This window comes from Semicossyphus pulcher, unplaced genomic scaffold (genome assembly GCF_022749685.1).
Source record: "Semicossyphus pulcher isolate SPU_LCO1_2020_fin unplaced genomic scaffold, fSemPul1.0.p SCAF_11, whole genome shotgun sequence".
Lineage (NCBI taxonomy): Eukaryota > Metazoa > Chordata > Actinopteri > Labriformes > Labridae > Semicossyphus > Semicossyphus pulcher.
This window is the reverse complement of record NW_027211615.1, coordinates 28,298,004-28,317,049: the sequence shown is the minus strand read 5'-3', so window position 1 is coordinate 28,317,049 and position 19,046 is coordinate 28,298,004. Positions and strand designations below refer to the sequence as shown.

At 42.6% G+C, this 19,046-nt stretch overlaps 1 protein-coding gene across 7 annotated transcripts in view; it reads left to right on the top strand.

Moving 5' to 3' along the window:
* Positions 1-19,046, top strand: part of myt1la (myelin transcription factor 1-like, a) — a 74,586-nt gene that overhangs the window by 9,806 nt on the left and 45,734 nt on the right. For all 7 annotated transcript variants that reach the window (XM_069685861.1, XM_069685853.1, XM_069685825.1 and 4 more), the window contains exons 2-5: positions 10,659-10,747; positions 10,835-10,889; positions 12,591-12,624; positions 17,969-18,031. In XM_069685861.1, coding sequence (XP_069541962.1) covers positions 10,718-10,747; positions 10,835-10,889; positions 12,591-12,624; positions 17,969-18,031 — 182 coding nt within the window. In that variant the 5' untranslated portion in view covers positions 10,659-10,717. The remainder of the gene's footprint in view (positions 1-10,658; positions 10,748-10,834; positions 10,890-12,590; positions 12,625-17,968; positions 18,032-19,046) is intronic.

Sequence of the window (19,046 nt, the reverse complement as noted above, 5' to 3'; positions counted from 1 at the left end):
ATTTAATTTATTTTATGATTAATATTGCTTTCCTATTTCTTTATTATAGTTTATGTTTACCGTACGTGCACCGCGATTCTGATTCTATAAATAAATGTGTTTAAGTCGCACACATGCATAATGCAAAGAGGGAAAAGTGTAATATATCTTTATGATTTGTAGCGAGGTGTTACTACTTAATGTGCTTAATATATAGTCCTTAGTACATAATGTTCTCTCTTCGTTGGCCTCTCTCCAGGTTGGCAGCAAACCATGTTGTCAATATGACCTCAGCTGGGTTTGAATGTAGATGCATGTTTTCGCCCTGAGTTGAGCCTCTCAGGCAGCAGATCCTGTCACGCCGACATGTTCCAACTCTCTGGAAACTTGTACAGCAGCTTGTGGTTGAGACCCGCATGAGCATGTTCTGCACTTTTCAAGTGTGTGATTGGATTTTGGCATCAAAACTAGTTTAAGATTATGAAAAGTTCTGGTCATGGTCATAAGACGAGACACAAGCAGTTTAATAGCACTAATAACATCGATATGTTACTTCTGCTGTTGCTCGTCTTCTTCTCTAAGGCCATGTCTACACGTATTATTGAAAACAGAGTTTTTGCCTCCTCCGTTTAAAAAAAAATCCCTGTCCAAACGAAAACACAAAAACACAACAGAAACACTGTCATGAGAACGCCACACCAACAGGCGGCGATATAACCCGGTCACACAAAGAAGAAGAAGAATTGTGGCCAATCAAAAGTCTGAAAGAATCTATCCTGACGCCTTTGTTCCTCCATATAGTCGACGAGTAACTGTTCATATGTGTAAACATGTAAAAAGTCCTTTTAAGCATCACTGTTTTTGTCACTGTCATTTTGCATGCCATGTTGCACAGCCTGACGTCACGAGCCAAAATCTCTGTTTACCCCGTCTTCATGTCTCTGCGGAAACGGAGCTTCTAAAAGTCTTCCCCCTGGCTGGAGTTTTACAAAAGATCCGTTTTCAGTGACCTAAAACAGCGTTTGTATGTCGACGAAAGGCCAAAACAGAGAGAAAGCTACGTTTAGCAAAATACCCGTGTACGTGTGGACATTGCCTCATACACCGCTTTGATTTACAAGAGGTCCTTGTAGAAGTATTACAAATATAAGTTTTAAACATTTGAGCATTCATCAACTGAATGTCGCTTTAGACAAAAGTGTCTGCTGAATGAAATTGTAACATTGGAACAATTGTAAATGCTAACATCAGCAGGCTAACATTTTTACACTGACAATGCTAACTTACCCATGTTTACCATCTAAAATGTTTGTCGTGTTCACCATCATAGTTTTAGTTGTGGGGGTAGACGGTTGCTCAGTCTGTAGGGACTTGGCTCTGGAACCGGAGTGTGGCTGGTTCAAGTCCCGGTACGGACTAAGTGTGGAATTGTGGCTGGTAGCAGGAGAGGCGCCGTGTCATTCCCTGCGCACTGTCGAGGTGTCCTTGTGCAAGGCACCGAATCCCCAACTGCTCGTGGTGCGTGTCTATGTGCAGCCCCCTCACTCTGACATGCCTCCATCAGTGTAACATTTCATTTCCCCTTGGGATTTATAATCTTCTTCTTCTTTTAATTTGTTAGCAAAACACAAATTTGCTTTGGTCACAAACCTTCTGAAAACCTTTTTTAATTAAGTAGAATTCCTCATCTGGGAATTATGAATGTCTGCACCAAATGTGGTGCCTATACATCTCTGCAATAATTGATCCAACCAGTACAACCACATATATATTAACTGTTTAAACCCTTTAATATGACTCACACAGAGGGGATTAACATGCTAGCATAGAGCATGTCCTCTGCATACACATCCTACTCAACAAAAACGGAAGAAACAGAAGAAATAAAAGGAAGTTGTTTTGGTTAAAATAAGTATGCTAATTATGTGAGCTAAATTTAATACGAGTGTGATATTACACTCATAATTTAAAAGACGTCAACATTAACGTAGCATCTGTTTAACATGAGACACCAGCCTCAATCTGCTGAGTAAAAATCTTGTGTTTGTTTGACCCATCCGTCTCCAAACAGATTTTGAGATCTTTGACTGCATAAGAGGAAATTTTGACCTGCAGGTAGCGCTGAGTGGAGAATCAGGGGTTCACCAGAGTCACACGGCTTTATCCTGAAGTTACCATAAATATCTGCACCGTATTTGACGGCATTCAACCCCAAAGTTGGTGGAATATTTTCATTAAATCGACCTCGCAATCTAAGGAGTGGCTTAAAATGTAGGAATTTTATGTCCATGATAATAAAAAACTGATTAACAGACAGAAGAAGAACAGAGTGAAGCAGCGCTGCACCTCTCTCTCTCTCTCTCTCTCTCCCTCTCTCTGTTCACTCGTGATGTTTGGTCTGTGCACTGCAGCGTCACATCACACGCCAGGTGTTTCTGTTTGTTGGGTTTGATAAAAGTGCTCTGCTGTAATAAAACACTGAGCTGCTGTCGGGCTCTGCCGCAAACACACACACACACACACCTCACCTGTCTGCTGTGTGTGTGTGTGTGCTTTGTTTGGACTCACAAACATTTCCCTGGGACTGTTTGTGTTGCAGACTCTTCAGACCTGAAAGTGGAACATTTTTAGGGAGTTATACGACTAATACTCATTTTTAAGTATCTCAGGTTTTTTGGTATTTTTTTATCCCTAAATGTGACGTACAGTTCTGCACAATTTGTTTGTCCTAATTGGCTGGTTATGACTTTATGGACATCCTACTTTAGACACGAAGCATGTCCACGAGTTCCTGCAGAGTTTGCTAATTTTTTATATTCAACTTGTCAACATTATTTCACTCAGTTTTTCGTGGATGTCTGTTCCTCTTTTAATCACCAACACCAGCTTAACAAGCTGCTCCAACTAGTAACAGAAAGCAAGATCCCAAAATCTCTGCACCGTGAAGTCATTTGCATTTTAATTCATCCAGGAAATCTCTGTGCTGCTCTGTCCAAAACCACATGCTCTGCATAGTTAACATCTACCTTTGTCTGATGGAGGAGACTTGTGCCTACCAACCGAAGCTGCACTGCTTTCACAAAACTTCCTGAATACAATACACGGCATTTTACCAGAGGGTGCTGCTTTATGTTTAGCCCCTTCCACACATGCAGTCCTGACAATTTCCAGAAGATTTGCCCCTGACTTTTTCCAGAGTAGTGGGAGATTTTCCCCGTTGGATGGGTGGGGGCTCACCAGGTAGGATATGACACAAGTCCGTGTAACTGGAATCTCCTCATCTCTCCGGTCTGCAGACATCTTTGCGTCGTCTTGTAAATGATCCTTCCTCTTCAACCTCGGATGTTTTTAATCATCCTGTTATGTGTTGCTCTTCTGGTTTCGCACCGGTCACATGATATACACGTCATCACCCCGCCCACTCGCTCAGAGTGAATGTTCCTGACTCGTTCACACATCGGCTCATCCCGACCTCTTGCGGACATTTTACGAGGAGGCTGGCAGGAAAAAGTCTGCGTAAAGTCGCGGTGGAAAATTCGGGCGTTTGCGTTCACACAGACAACGTCGGGACATTTTCAGGAGTGCAGTGTGAAAGAAGCTATGAGTGTTGTGTGCTTAATTTTCATGAGCTCACATTGTGTTGGCTCTTAGGTTTTTTGGAAAAGCTAGCAAAACTGTCTCAAAAAAAGTTTGCCGTTACCCCAAGACTTAACCTACAAGTGTGCACAGCTCAATCCTGCATAACTACATCCGTCGTGGCTTTAGTGAGTCCTCGCCGTTTTCAGTTCAGCTGTATGGCAGCAGCAGCAGCAGCAGCATCACTACAAGCAAAAGAAATGACTTCTTTCTGATTGCACGGCTGTAATCTGTTAGAAATAGATCTCAGGGACCTATAGAGAAATGGTCAACAACAACTGAACTGCCAGTCTTAATCTGTGCTGAAGCTATATTAAACCACAGGTAACCAAAGCAACAGCACTGATGCTTGTTTGCTGCTAAGTGACAGGTGAAACTCACCTTATCATGAGAGGAGCGTTTGAACACAGGCTCTCTTTGTTTCTCGATGAAGTTAAATTGGTATAATATTGCACACACTGTGGTTATTAAATACTATTAAGAAAAATATGTCAGTGCTGGGTGTTGTGTTGGCTTTGACATACAGGGGGCGCTGCAGCCTCCAGTTATCTGTAGAAGAGAGAAAAATCAGACGAGTACAGAGTGTACGCTTCTATACCTTTGTGGCAAAGTGGGTGAACCCTCTGTGCTTTTCTGTTCTGTCTACATGCCTGTGTGTGTGTGTGTGTGTGTGTGTGTGTGTCTGTGTGTATATTGATGTGTGTGTGTGTGTGTGTGTGTGTGTGTGTGTGTGTCTCTCAGTATAGAGCTCTGCATCATATTGTACCAGACAGGCAGAGTGTCGGACTGAATACTAAACAGCAGGAAGCTCCTCTTCACACAGCGCCAAGCCAGCCATATAGGACACTGTGACACATACACACACCAACACACAAACTCACACTCTCTCTCTCATACACACACACACACACACACACACACATACACACGCACACACACACACACACACACACACACACAGAATGCCAGAGATTGTCTTTTTATTTTTTCGAGTCAATAATTTAGGTTAGTCTTCCATAACACGAAAACAAGTTAAACAACTTCTATAAAGGAGCATGATATTATGACATTATCGTTACTATTACAGCACAAATAGCGATACTGAACATTGTTAGACCCAGAAAAGCCCAAATGTATGTTTTTACCTTTATATTTGAGAGGATCTAATGAAAACGTTACCTCTTATACCAAGTTTAAACCTTGAAGAAGACTGGACAAAATGTCCCAATGTCAGAAAAATGTGTAAAATTTCCTAATATGTCCTGATCTTCTTAAAAAATGTCCCAACTTTCCAAAAATATCCTGATTTTCAGACAAGGTCCCCACTTTCCTGGTATGTCCCCACTTTTCAGAATGTCCTCACTTTACATTTCATGTCAGACTCTCCTAAATACAAAAAGTCCTCTTCTTGTAATGAGGTTTCCTTTTCCTAAAAATTTACATTCTGACTTTTAAAAATTGTCCCCACAATTCAAGAAGTCCTCACTTTTCCAGATAATCCTGCAACCGACGGTCCTCACAAAGATAGCAGAACGAGAACACACACAAACATGCAGAGGCAGAACAAGGACACAGCCTATGGAAACACACATTCATGAAGTGAGGTCAGTACACTCTCTGCACACAGGAACGTGCACACACATATGTGCGCACACTGCAGCAGACACACACACACACACCCATTAAGTGTGCAGCCCACTCAGTCGTATAGTTTCCAGGGAGGCGGAGGTTTTTTTTCGTCGGCTGAGTTCTTCAGGGAGGGAGGGAGGGAGGGAGGACTGTATTTGATGTAGGGTGCGTTGGAGCGCGCTCAGTGGAGTGGCGGCCTCAGATGCACCCAGCCTCGGTTTGCTGTGGCACCATAATGGGAGTAGGCTGAGAGTTCAGGCGAGGCTGTCCAGAATTTACATTTATATTAACGCCGCAAACCCCCCCGGAGCTGCACTGCAGCTGAGGAGAGAGAGGCGTCGGAGGGCTGCTGTGTTCACGTCTTCATCATCAAACTGTTGTTTCACTCTTGCCTCGCTCTCTTTTATGTTGCTGTTTGCATTGTAAGGCTCCCCACAGCATTTTGTTTTTTACTGTAATTACTGCAGCCCGAGTGAGATTTCTGTATTATTCAAAATTTTGAAGAAGAAAAAAAAAATGCAGTAGTTTTGTTGGGGTTGCCTTGACAACAGAACATGATCATGAAAAACCCCAATCGTGCTGACAGGGGTACCTGCAGACTCTAGAGTTTCACTTCCTGTCATATCTGACAGGTGTTTTATTCAATCATTCTAATTTTACATGACTTTGTCAATCAATATGTTTCTAATGACTCTGTAACATTATTTTCTGTTTCATATTTCATTAGTACGTTTTAATAATAGCAATGTATTGAGGTCCTGACCCTACAATTCCCTTTTCACCTGCCGTATAAATCCTCCCTTGCCCGTCTACCACTGATCCAAAATGCGGCTGCTAGGCTACTGACTCGGACCAGCCGGATAACTCACATCACACCCGTCCTATTCTCTCTACACTGGCTCCCAATAAAAATCAGAATTCACTTTAAAATGCTTCTTTTTGTCTACAAAGCCCTGCACAACCAAACACCCGAACACACTGCTGACCTGCTCCGTCCATACATCCGCAATAGACCCCTCAGGTCCTCTGACCAGGGTCTCCTTGTTGTTCCTCGTGTACGACTGAGGACAAACGGTGACCGCGCCTTTGGATCGCTCGCTCCGACACTTTGGAACTCTTCCAGCTCATATACGGTTTTCAGTTTTAACAGATGCTTTTAAAAAGCAGTTACAGACGTATTTTTTCAATTTGGCTTTGGAGCATGTGACATCATTTTGTCCAATTGCATTTTTTATTCTGTGTTTTTTATTCGTTTTTATTATTGTTGTTGATATTATTGTACTGTGATTTTTTTGTGAAGCACTTTTAGACATCACTCTGTGAAAGGTAACAAATAAACTTTACTTATTTAAACACATTTTGAAGCAGAGAGACACAGATTTCTCTTTGTTTTCCACTGTATGCAAATTAACAGATTTTCACAAAATAAAAAAAAAAAATTCTGAATCAGACTGATGATTATGCCAAGTAGGTTTACACATTTTACACATTTTTTTGGGTGATAAAAAAACATAGAAATAAACAAGCAAGCAAGTAAACTGCAGAACTGTAGTTGCCATTGATAATTTATGTTATATACCCAGCAACCCTGTCAACATATAACCCTAAACCACAGATAAATAAATGTGCCAGAGCAGCAGGATCCACTCTGTGCCTCAGTGTTCTGCTTCTGCTTGGCACAGTTAGCATGTTCGCTAACATCATATTTCATATCGAATGCGATTTACTTAGAAAAACCTAGGTAACAATTTCCTCACAGAAATTCCTTGTAAATTTAACAGAGGATATTCTCAGTAAAGTCTACGTATCAATAAGTATTTAGTTTAACCAATAAATTCTTGTGAAGTTTACCGGCAGAATTCGGTTTTCAAGAGTACATTTTACTCATGATTCATCAGTAAAGTTTTCTAGCAAATTTTGGTTGCTGACCTAGTTTTTAGTAATATGTACTTCTAAAAAAGCTAGGTAACAATTTCCACACAGAAATTATTTGTTATTTTTTCTCTAAAATTCTCTAAGTAGTTTACTTACCATGGCAGGTAAACTACTCAGAGAATCAAACTTTTAACTTGGTCCAGCCAGTGAAAAGCTTGGAAAATACAAAGTATTTTAAATGCAATTAGTAAGTTAATGCGGTGGTAGTCTGAGTAAAATGTACTTACAAAGAACGAGTAAATCTACTGATGAAAACCAAAATTTGCTTGTAAACTGTACTGATGAATCATGAGTAAAATTTACTCATGAACACCCAAATTTTGCTGGTAAACTTCACAAGAATTTCTTGGTTAAACTAAATGCTTATTCGTACGTAGACTTTACTGAGAATATCCTCTGTTAAATTTCCTTGGAATTTCTGTGTGGAAATTGTTACCTATTTTTCTCTCAGGAAATCGCACTCCCAGTTTTTTTCAGTGTTGTTGAAACTTAGCTAGCTTGAAATGTAATAATTAGCAAATGTAATGTTAACGTTAGTAGTCAGTGTTGCGTTTGCAAAATTACGATGATGGTTACAGCTGGCTCGCGCATCGCCTGAGTGGTTGGTACGAAAGACAATGGTGCAAATAAGAGGAGTGCTTAAATATGTATGATTTTAAAAAGATATGTAATTATGTAACATTTGGTAACTTCACATGAGGTAGATAGTTTCCAGTGTTTACAGTAAAACAAACAGTGTGCATGCCAGGTGCAGGATGATATTTGCATGAATAAAACGTGTGTCCGAACGATGAGACGAACACAAGAGAGCGCAGTACCGAGGCTGCCATCCGCGGCGCCATCTTGGATCAGTTTGATCAATGTTATCAATGTGTGACAGATGTGTAATGTCATGTGTCTTGTAAGCTACTGGACCTGAATTTCCATGCATCCATCTATCCATCCATACATCTATACAAGAGCAAAGAATGTCCCGAGTGGCGTGCAGTACCATTCATATTTGAAACAATTCAGCCAAAGGTACTTGGAATCAGGTGCAGGCACCCAATTGTACATTTTTACTACACAAAATAAAATCTCTCTCCTCCCAAACCCGTCCCTACAACCTCCAGCATGTTTCAGTCTGTCACCAGGGCATAGCGTGAGACCGCTGTCGTGTGTCCCAGAGGAAACTGTGACTTGGACAAGCTGCAGGGGTCACTCGGACTTGCTTTAAACTTCATGGTGGTAGAACAGAATTACTTGCATTTGTTTCAGTACCGTAAGTTCAGAGATTCTTTCAGATAATTTAACAACACTGTTGGTTTCTGTTGTGGAAATCAGCTTCAGTGATAGTCTGCTGTATGTATGAGCTGTAGGCATGTAGATACTACAGTAACCAGGAGGCTTAGCTACATCTGCTCTGAGGAAAAGCTGGATCAGAGCTGTAGTCTGATCACTGTGGCTGTGATGTCACCGTTGTCACATTCACCCAGAATTGACCCAGAATCTGAAACTTTGCTGATTTGAATCGCTGAATGTTTTATCAGGTTTCTACAAAGGGAATTTTTTAGCTTGTGCCCACCAGATTGGACGCTTCTTGGCCCTGGCATTTCATACACCGAGAGTACTTTACATAATGCATTAAAAAACATTACAGCCGAAATATAGCATTAAACATTTAAATGCTAATTAAAATGTGCAAGAACAAAAGTTAAAATAATTAAAACATTAAATAAATATCAGGGTTACATTAACTGCAAGGTGGAAAGTAATGAGTGTTTATGATTGAGCTCAAAGGCTGCAGAGAATTTAAAAGTTTTGAAGTCGTATATCGTCTGAAAGTTTGCTCCAGGAGTTTACAGATCCTTCAACATCAATGATAATTCCTCACAGGATTAAGGCTGTTCTGCCATCTTAAAGTTCACATCACGTGTAGTAAGACAATGAATTATCTTTGAAGCAATTCATCAATCCAGGAGTAACATAAAAAATACTTTGACAGACTTTTTTATACATGTTTTGACCTTGTTTTAGGTCATTTTATCTAGTTTAAGCAGGGTACACACTACAAGATAATCAGGCTGATTTTGGGCCTTATTCCCCCTTCGGATAGAAGTAGGCAAAGTCCTGATGTTGTGATGTTTCTAAAGATGAGGTTCCTGTGGTGCGAGGGATGTTAAGAGTGATTTTACTTCCCCCGATCTGCTCGGAAGAACGTCGTGGCCGCACAGATTTAAAACATGTTCAATATTAACGATCTGATATCCTGTTGTGTGGGGGGGAACTCCGAGGACAGCCAAGCACTCTCTCTGTGGAACCAAACGAGGAAGCCAATCAGGAAGCAATCTGAGGCTCACACTGTAACATGTGTGGCCCGTGTTCTTGCCGTCTCCACCACTTCATCCACAGTTTGTTCTTTTTTCTTCCAAAAACTATCATCGCCAATTCTTCCTGCCCGTCGTCCGCCATGTTTGTTTACTCTAAAGTCTCGTTTGACCGCTCGAGATTTAGTGAGATTTCCAGCTGTGAGATTCGGACTCTGGTTGTTGGTAAATGACCGTGTTAGTGTGTGTGTCTGTTTGGGTCATATCGTTGCTCTCCACACACTACATATCAGGGGTCTTCAACGGGCCTGGATTTTAGTAGCTCGCCAAGAGGTTCACAGACTCAGACGACAATAAACGCACCTTGAAAGCCTCTTCCCACTTCAATAAAAATCTAAATAATCAATAAATGTCAATAAAAAACGGTGATGCTCCTGGCTAGTTGGTCAACGTCTGAACCTTACCCATCACAGCAATGTAGCAGCAACCTCCACAGGTCGGGTCAGTTATTCTGTACGCTAGTTGAGCTAAAGTGAGGAGTTCGTATTAGGAGGCGGCCACGCCAAGAAAAAGCAGAAAACATGCTGTTTCCATCGGGAGTCGGAACGTTTTTATTCATGAATGTGAAGGACAAGTGTGTGTGTGCCTCAGCTGTGGTACCAACGTCTCAGTTGACAAGAGAACCAACATGGGGCACCGCCAGCAATTAATACGAAATGCAAGTAGCTCTCGGCCACTTTGACTCAGATGAAAAAAGGTTGGAGACTCTGCTATAGATACAAAATTGTTCAATCTATTATTATTTGTCATCATGTGTGGGCTCTCTTTCTACATCTGATTTTAATATTTTAAACATCTTGTCGTGTGGGCCAGGCTTACTGGAGTGTTTTCAGCAATTAGTCTGTAAAACCTGCCCAGATAATCGTCTCACTGACTCAATGAATTAATGTCACATTTGTAAATATCGGTAAAAATGTGGTGATGGTATTCTGAAGTCCTTCAAGTGTGGAGATGTTCTTAGAGTCGTGTTAATCGTAAGCAGGTCCAAAGGAAGTGAGCGGGCCGGGGTTTAGGGTTAAGGAAACTGAAGCGGAACAGACGACCGGTTTGATTCACGCAACAGGAAGCAGACTTTCAGACAAACTCAGACAGTGGTTTGTTTTGTGTTTGCAGATCATGACTCTGGAAGACGGCTTCTGAAACTCTCTTTGGTATAAAGACTCTTCAGCTTGATGACCAGTGCGACACCGAGCTCTGACCAGGTAGGAACACGGTCACAGATGATGACGAACGAAAATGTTTCTTTTTCTGTTTTAATTACAGAGTGTGACTCGTGTGTTTCTCTTCAGATGGAGGTGAATGCGACTAAAAAACGCCATCGCACAAGATCCAAAGGAGTCAGAGGTATGAGCCCGTCTGTCTGCTTCCTTTCTCTTCTCCTTCAACAACTTGTTATTAATGCACATTTATAGAAGCAGGCTGGTGGAGGAGCCAGGCTGAGCTCTCAGGGTCCGATGTTCTCCTGCTCACTAACCTCTTCACATGACACATTTAGGAGACCTTTCAAGTAGTTAAATATTCTTAAGAAGTTTTTTTCCCCAAGTGTTCAAGTATGTTTTCCTGAGTCAATATGTTAACATCACCCACCTACAGCTGATAGCCCACTCATGGTGTATTCCACGAAACCTATGGCCTCAAATTTGCAGTTTTATTGATTTCAGACTTTGAATTCTCCACGGTGGATGAACAAATTTGTACTATTCAAACTGCATTTGAAACATCCATCCTCCTAGCCTCCACCAATCTCTCAATTTCTAGTGTACAAGGACCCTGAGAACAAAGTAGCACTCCCTGGCTAGCTAAGCTAATATGTCAGCAACTGTTCCAAACCCTCATGTCCCAACCATCACAAATATTCATTATTTATATTTAAGTTTTTGTTCCCGTTGAAAAAGTATGAAATATCTGACTCTGCCTTTAGCAGTCCTTATCTGGCGAGCGTCCATGCTATCTAAGGCTTGTCTAACAGCATCATTATGTTCTTGTGAAGCACATTGTCTTTGGATGAACACTTGAGGCCTAATTAACCAAAGGATTGTGCAGCTAAACCTGTGCAAATGACACAAAAAGACTCGAAGCGCGCGCAGAGGGCTGAATGCACCCCAAAGTGCGCTGCAGAGCAAACAGCGTCTCTGTGCTCCGGTGCTGTTTGCATGTATTTAAATGAGTCATTGTGCAAACATTCAAGCAAATTTGGCTCCTTTCTATGCACATATGAACATATTACCGTCTGCAGAGACCTGGTTGTAACTGCGGCGCAGTATTATAAGGGCTGTCAACACTCGACAATTTCACCTTGTGTGACCAAAAAAATGTTAACATTGTGTCATTATTATTATAATCAGGAGATCAATCAGAACAGGGCTGTCTTAGGCTCAACCCTGGTACACACGGGCACACTTTGTCCACGTGTGGAGACGGTCCTGAGCCTTTGCGCAGGGCGGGGATTATTATACGGACGAGCTGCTGTTGCGCGCTCGTTTGAATAAATGAAGCTGTGTTACAGACAGTGAAACTAGTCGTCGAGTCTGGGCTGTACAGTAAAAGAGCTGTCCCCTCCTCTCTCTGCTCATAATCGATCTGTGAATGGAGCTGAGCTCCGTCAGCGTGGCGCAGCAGAGAGTGGAGCTGCAGACAGCTTCTCTCCACAATCAGACGCAAACGGATCTGTGAGACTTTATGCGCCTGAATGTCATCAGTGTAATTTGCTTTGTGAATCGGACTTTGAAACGATGTAACAGTTTCATTTAGCAGATGCTTTTGTCCAAAGCGGCGTACATCTGAGAGTAAAGACGGAGATGCAGCCGTTCTTTAAGCTTTGTTACAACTTCATCATTGATTTGTGCAAAACGGAAGTTATAAGAACATTAATGTTCAGTTGTGTTTGTGTCTAATATCCCCTCTTTATATAAATACTTGACTCTGAATATAATTAAATGTTAATCTAAACCCCGCATAGTGTGTTAATAATTGTTGTTTGGCTAATTAAGAATGCTATTAGATAAAGTTATGACTTTAATCTTTCTGCTCTGTTTCTGTCTGAAGCCGCCGTGGAAGCAGCAACCCAGGAGTTATTCAGGTACGTGCACCTCTGCTGACTCACAATCCAAAGTACATTCATCATTGTGCTGCACATGTGTTATTGGTAAGCATACAGTCATAAAAAGAAACTAATGTTAAATATGGTGCATCAAAGGGGTCCAGTGTGTTGCCAGTAACGTGTCAGGTAAAAGGGAGGCTGAAGCTTTCAGGTGGGTATCGATGGAGTTCGACGACTGAGAGGATCTGATGACGTTTGTTCTTGTCAGCTAATCATGGAAACCCAGATTCTCCGACGCGCTCCGTGTCCTGATTCTGGAGCAGTGGACCGCCTCTTTTCTCTTGCACTGGGAGTGATGGGAGTTTAACCATTCACCATGCATGCGTTGTGTGATTGACTCACCCAGGAACGAGTGTACGAACTTTTCAAGAACATGAAACGTGTCCTTGACATTACGTTAAATGCTGACGGTACTCCGGGGGTGCAGCACAGCGGGAGTTCTGATAAGAGGTAGAGGAAGTATTCACACGCTGAATGCAGCACTAATGCAAAAGAAAAGTGTATTCAAAGTATCAATGCTGCACATGATTCAGAAGCCAAAGTGCTGGCCTGGAATTTCATGATTGCTTTTTGCAGATAATAGAGCACGGTTGATTTTATTTCACCTTTAAGTGCAGCGAGTACAAAGCAGCAGCTGTGTTTGGAACCTCAAGGTTGAACCCGAGGTACTCTCTGCAAAAGTCCTAATTTTATGACATGCAGTAATGGGTCAGTGGTGTGGCTTGTTAATATGATACCCAGCTGTTTCATTACACGACATTTTTGATCTAATTTGTGGGTAATTCGTTACATTTTTTGGCACGACTGCAGAAGCACACACCAGCAGCTGCTGACAGTAAATGCTGAATATGACTTCTACCTGTGTGTGTGTGCGGGGGGGGAGTTTCTGCTTCACTTAATCCCATTTAGTAAAACTGACAAATATTGGTGTGTGCAGCAGATTATGGTTGAACCCGGTTTGATCCAGGTCATTGCTTTACTGTAAACAACATGTCCTGTCTGCGCCGTGCGAGCCCTGAGCAGAGGAGCAGAAACTCAGCGTGATTCACCCAGAATTTAAATCTGATGGGTGCTGCTGAAGGATGTGCACTCAGGGCTGGACGCGGACACAGACACTTTGAAGTTAGCAGTAATGGTGGGGATGACTCACGCTGTAAAAACTGTGAAATACCGAGAGAAATCGTTGAATATTTTTCATTAATTTAATTTTCTCCATCACAGTCGCTGACTAATCTGACTAATCTGCGGGGATAAACATATACAAATTAATTTGTCATTGTGCTGTGGCAGATTTGGGGGGAAAAAAGACATGTGGCTGTGATATTAAAAGTCTTCCATGACTTAATGCTAATTACTAAATAAACACATCACATCTGTCAGCTCAGTGGGAAGCAGAGCTGCAGTTTCTGCTGCATCACAGCGACTTTAACCACGACCGGCCACTTTTTCATGAAACACGCCGTTAAAAGTTATGATCGTTTGAGGGTGAAATCGACCAACCTTTCCTCGAGAACCGAGTTTCTGCTTGTACGTACAAAATGGTGCTAATGATGCTGTTAAAGGGGCCGTATCTTTTAAATGGATGCTCTCATATTCTGCAGGGGTTTCACATGTTTGGGTGTTTATGTTCACAGTGAAAAAATGAAAACTTTCCGGAATCACATTTTTTAAAAAGATCGCCTCTGAAACGGGCCGTTCAGAACATCTGCAGGTTTCTACGTAGAACCCTTCCAGCCAGCAGGGAACGTTCCCATAACATCGGCTAACATTACCTACAAGTTTTAATCTAATATGCAAAGAACGTTTTAAGGATGTTTATCAATTCAAATAAAGTTCTTGTGACGTTGAAACTTAAACTAAGACAAAACGTTTTAACTGCAACATGCTGAGGATCCTTTCAGGATGTTATTTCGGCCTGAACTGTCAGAACGTGATTTATAAAACGTTCCTTAAATGTGATTTGAACATTCTCACTGCAACGTTCTGAAGATGTTTTCAGAGAACGTTCTCCTGCTATTAAAAGGAACATTCTGGGAACCAAATAAAAACTTCCCGCTCAAAACGTTACCAGAACATCGCACGTAACGTTCTCAGAACGTTCTTAGAAAAAGTTAGCTGAAATCGACCAATCGTCATTCACCGTCATTCACCTAAGGCTCCCAACTCATCATCAACTCCAGGGTTGCTGCACTTGCTCCGGCGTATCGTCCTCCCACTCAGGGTCTGATTCTATCCTAGAGCAGCCATGTTTTCGATTTGTTGAAGTGAAAGAGCAGTGCGGCTGCTTCCCCACGTGGGATCGCACACGTGGGGGAGGGGCTAATCAGGGAGGGGCTAAGTCAGCCAATCGTGGCTAAGGTCTGACCTTTGAATGGCAAAACGTCTTGTTTGTTTCAGGAGGAAGGAGAGGCTCTGAAAAATAATTAAAATATGTATAAAATTTTTAAAAGGAAACAAATTCTGCCAACGATTAAAAAAACTGGTTGCACAGCTGAAATATGCCCCCCCCCCCATAACCTTCCACCATCCTGTGTTTAAATGCACGTGTCTTCTTTCTCCAGAAATAAATAAGTTTAGTGTTCACAGTTTAATTCTAATGCAAAAATAAACATGTCCATATTTGTAACTATAACGTTGCAGATGCCGATCTACGCTGCTGAGCGTGCGGTCAATGACGGCATCGGCTGTGACCCGTCTTCTCCCGTGATGCACCATGCGCACCAACTTATTGATGAGCGCCTCACCACCTGTGGAGGGTGCACACACATAAAAAGCAGAAATATGCATAAACAATGTAAATAAAACGCGACTCCTACAACTATCAGGAAAATATAAAAGATAGAATTTAGTTACATAACTTTGACCTTTGGTGTCACATGGGAGAGGTACCCGGTCTGCTAGTTAAAAGTAAACAACACCTGAACTGGCTGAAAAGTTTAATGGATCAGTGACGTCACGTTCATGAAGGATCTGATTCTTTGGTGAGATGAACCGAACACTTCCCTCGCACACCGCTGCACTCCCCTTGTTCCACTCTTGTCTGGAGTTACTGCACCTACAAGCTGGTTATAAAACAATAGAAGAAGAAGAAATCCACTCCCCTCTTATTTACATGTACAGTGAGCAGCAGCCGGTCTCAGGACAGGAATATGTTTGAGAGAGAAAATGAAAATATTGCAGGAACTGGGGTCACAAAACTTCCTGAAAGAAAAATCCAGTTGCTTTGGAAACAAGGGAAAGTTTGTCACCACCAAGGAAAGTCTAAGAAAAGGAGGATTACAAGACTCAGCGCAAACAGCTTGTTAAGGTTAAGGTTGCACTGAGGCATTGTGGGTAGTTTATCATGATTGGAAAGCGTGTTTGACTTTGTATCGGGGAAGAGAAGACCACACACACGCACGCACGCACGCGCGCACACACAGAGCTGTGCTGGGATCAATAAGTCAACACTATCAGTCTCTGCTCCCACACAGATTGATGAGCCGCCTCACCTTGAACGAACCGCCTCCTCTTACTCCTCTTGCTCTCCTTCTCATCATGTTTTTCTCCCGCTCCTCTTCCTCCTGTTCTTCCCCCTCTTTCTACTGTTACATTCTTTTTTATCCTCACTTGTTTCTATTTCTTTCCCTCCTTCTCTTCTTCTTTCTGTTCCTTCCTCCTCTATTTCTTGTCTCCTCTTCCTCCTCTCCCCCTCTTTTTCTTCTTCCTTGTCCTCCTCCTCTTCTTCTTCCTCCCCTTCACTCTCCTCCTCTGCCTCCCTGCGCTCGTGATGTTAAATCTTCACCTTCATCTTCGTGCTGCTCTCGTTTTAGCCTGCAGTTACAGAGTGTATAGATCAGGTGATGCTGGGTGGAGGGTGGGTGGAGCTCTGCAGAGCTGGGGTCAGAGGTCGCGGGTGTGGAGTCCCTGAAGCCTGGCGGCGTGCGTTGGCTGGCGGTCTGCGTGTCTTCGGGGCAGAGAAGCCTGTAAGCTGCAGAGGAGTGACTCAGAGCTCCTGAGAAATCTGCTGCCGACTGCAGACACGATGCAAGAAAAAAACATGAAAAACAAGCAGACAGAAACACTTAAAGCTGCAGCAGAGGGACCGAGCGGCTGAGTGAGACCGCTTTTATTCTGAAGGTGAAATCCAGATCAAAATAAGGTTCAAACCTCATTAGCATTTTCCACTTAACTTCCTCCAGTTCTTAGCCTTGTAATAATCCAAACTCTGGACTACAGACACCTCAGGCTAGTTTAACCTTGATTGATACTTAATTATATTTACCAACCCGAGGCTAACACGTAGCCGACTCGTTTGATGATATTTGACAAGCCAACACAGATTTAAAGGATGTTTAAAAGAGTCAAACTTCTTCACCAGATGAGCGTGACATTTTTGCCGAAGCCTCGATACCCAGACTCATGGGAAAATCTTTACTATTATTGACGTTTAAAATGCTCCGTGCGTAGAAAACTCTGCTGCATATCAAATCAAGCGCTCCCTAAACTAACAGCCGCTCCCCCAGGGGGCGATGGAGAGGTTTGGGCTTCACTTTTGGGGGAGCTGGCCTGACATGTGATGATTGCCTACCTCGCAGCATCAGTTTAGAGTGGAAGAGTAAACAACAGAGACCATGTGGCAACTGGCGACTTTCAGCCGAATGCGTCTGCGGTTGTCGTGGTTACAGCAGCTGTTGAAAAAGCGACGAGGTTGCGTAGCTTTCCTCGTTGTTTGAGCAGACGTGTCACGTCGGCTGCTACAATCAGTCGCGTTTTAAACGCTGCTTGTTGTTGCACTTAAACAGGAAGAGAGTCACACGTTAAAGTGAAACACAGGTCCCAAAACAACAGCATTGGTTGTTTGGAGGTGTTTCCGGTTTAGGGCGAGTGATGTAAAGAAGAATCATCAAAGAGGTCATGAAACCTGCGTCTGCGCCGCAAAGCAACACGACTAACTGAACAGCACAAAGTGCAGCATGATGAGTGTGCGAAGGCCGAGAGGCAGAGCGAGCTGCTCCCCGTCCTCCAGCGTCAAGACATCCAGAACAGAGACGCTGCACAGAGACACACTATCCACCCAACTCACAACACACTGACATTACCCATGATGCACCACACTCAGGTAAAGAACCTGATTTGAAGTCTTAGTTTGATGACATGAGCCTGAATGCAGCACGAAGCCCCCAAAATGAATAAATATATAGTAAATATACTTTTTCTTAGTATGTTCGCAAAAAATCCTCCTTTTATTAAGATGCCACGAACTTCACTTCCACCTAACCTTCTGTTCGTGCTGCTTTGTCTGTGTGTTTGTTCTGACTGTGTGTGTGTGTTTCCCCCTCAGCTGTCCCACCCCCGGCTGTGATGGCAGCGGTCACGTCAGCGGGAAGTACGCCAGACACCGCAGGTACGAACTGCTCGACATATTTTATCCGCTGATAATGAAACATTTAAACAGTTCTTTAGGAATTTTAGGTCTCAGAGGAAGTTGGATGGAAAGGGAGACTGAGCCGTGTCACCTGATGTTAAGGACATCAGCGCTGATGCTGTTTGTGAATTTGGTTCTAATTCGACTGTGTTTTTTCTGCTGCTTTTTTGTGCTTGGAGTCTTTCGGTTGAAGAAACTATCTATTTTTTATTGAGTCTGAGAAACACTTGAGTTCCAAGGATTTCTCTTTACTGCACAGCATCGAGAACTTATATTATCAAAGCAGAGTAGATGAACGTGAGGCAAAGGCAGCCTCAGCATGAGGAGGTTTTTTACACAACAACATTCATTTTAGAAGAGTGATGGTTAAAGTGATAATCTGGAAGATTTTCATGCAAATAAATGTCTCTATCTGTCGCACACGATGGTGAAAGCCTTTGCATTTGCAGTATATAGTATTATTACAGACTGGCTGAAAGAATCACAAGCGGCGCCCAGTTAGTGACGCGTTTCCCATCAGCCAGCAGTGGTTGGTCTGCCAGAGAGGGTAGGAGCTAAGCGGCTGTTTTTCCGCTCTCTGCGAGTGTTGCGAGTAAACAGTAATCTACTAATCTAAAGACCCACGGTGAGGCATCCTTTTCTTACTGTGGTCCACGCCTCTGGAACAGCCTTCCTGAGGACCTGAGGGCAGCAGAGAATGTGGATATGTTTACAAGCAAACTCAAGACCTACTTTTTTAGTCTGGCCTTAAATTGAGCTTTATTTATTTATCTGTCTATTTATTGTATGTTACCTTTTATTTATATTTATTTATGTATTTATTGGGGGCAGGTTGCCTCTGGGGCCTTCCCCTACCCCTACCCTAAACCCTGCCCCTGCTGGGGGACATGGGTTTCTGTGGGGGGGCTTTCTGGCGGGGGGGCCAAACTCCTCCCACTAGCTATTACAATTTTAATGTTTGATTTACACATTGTTGTATTATGTGAAGCACTTG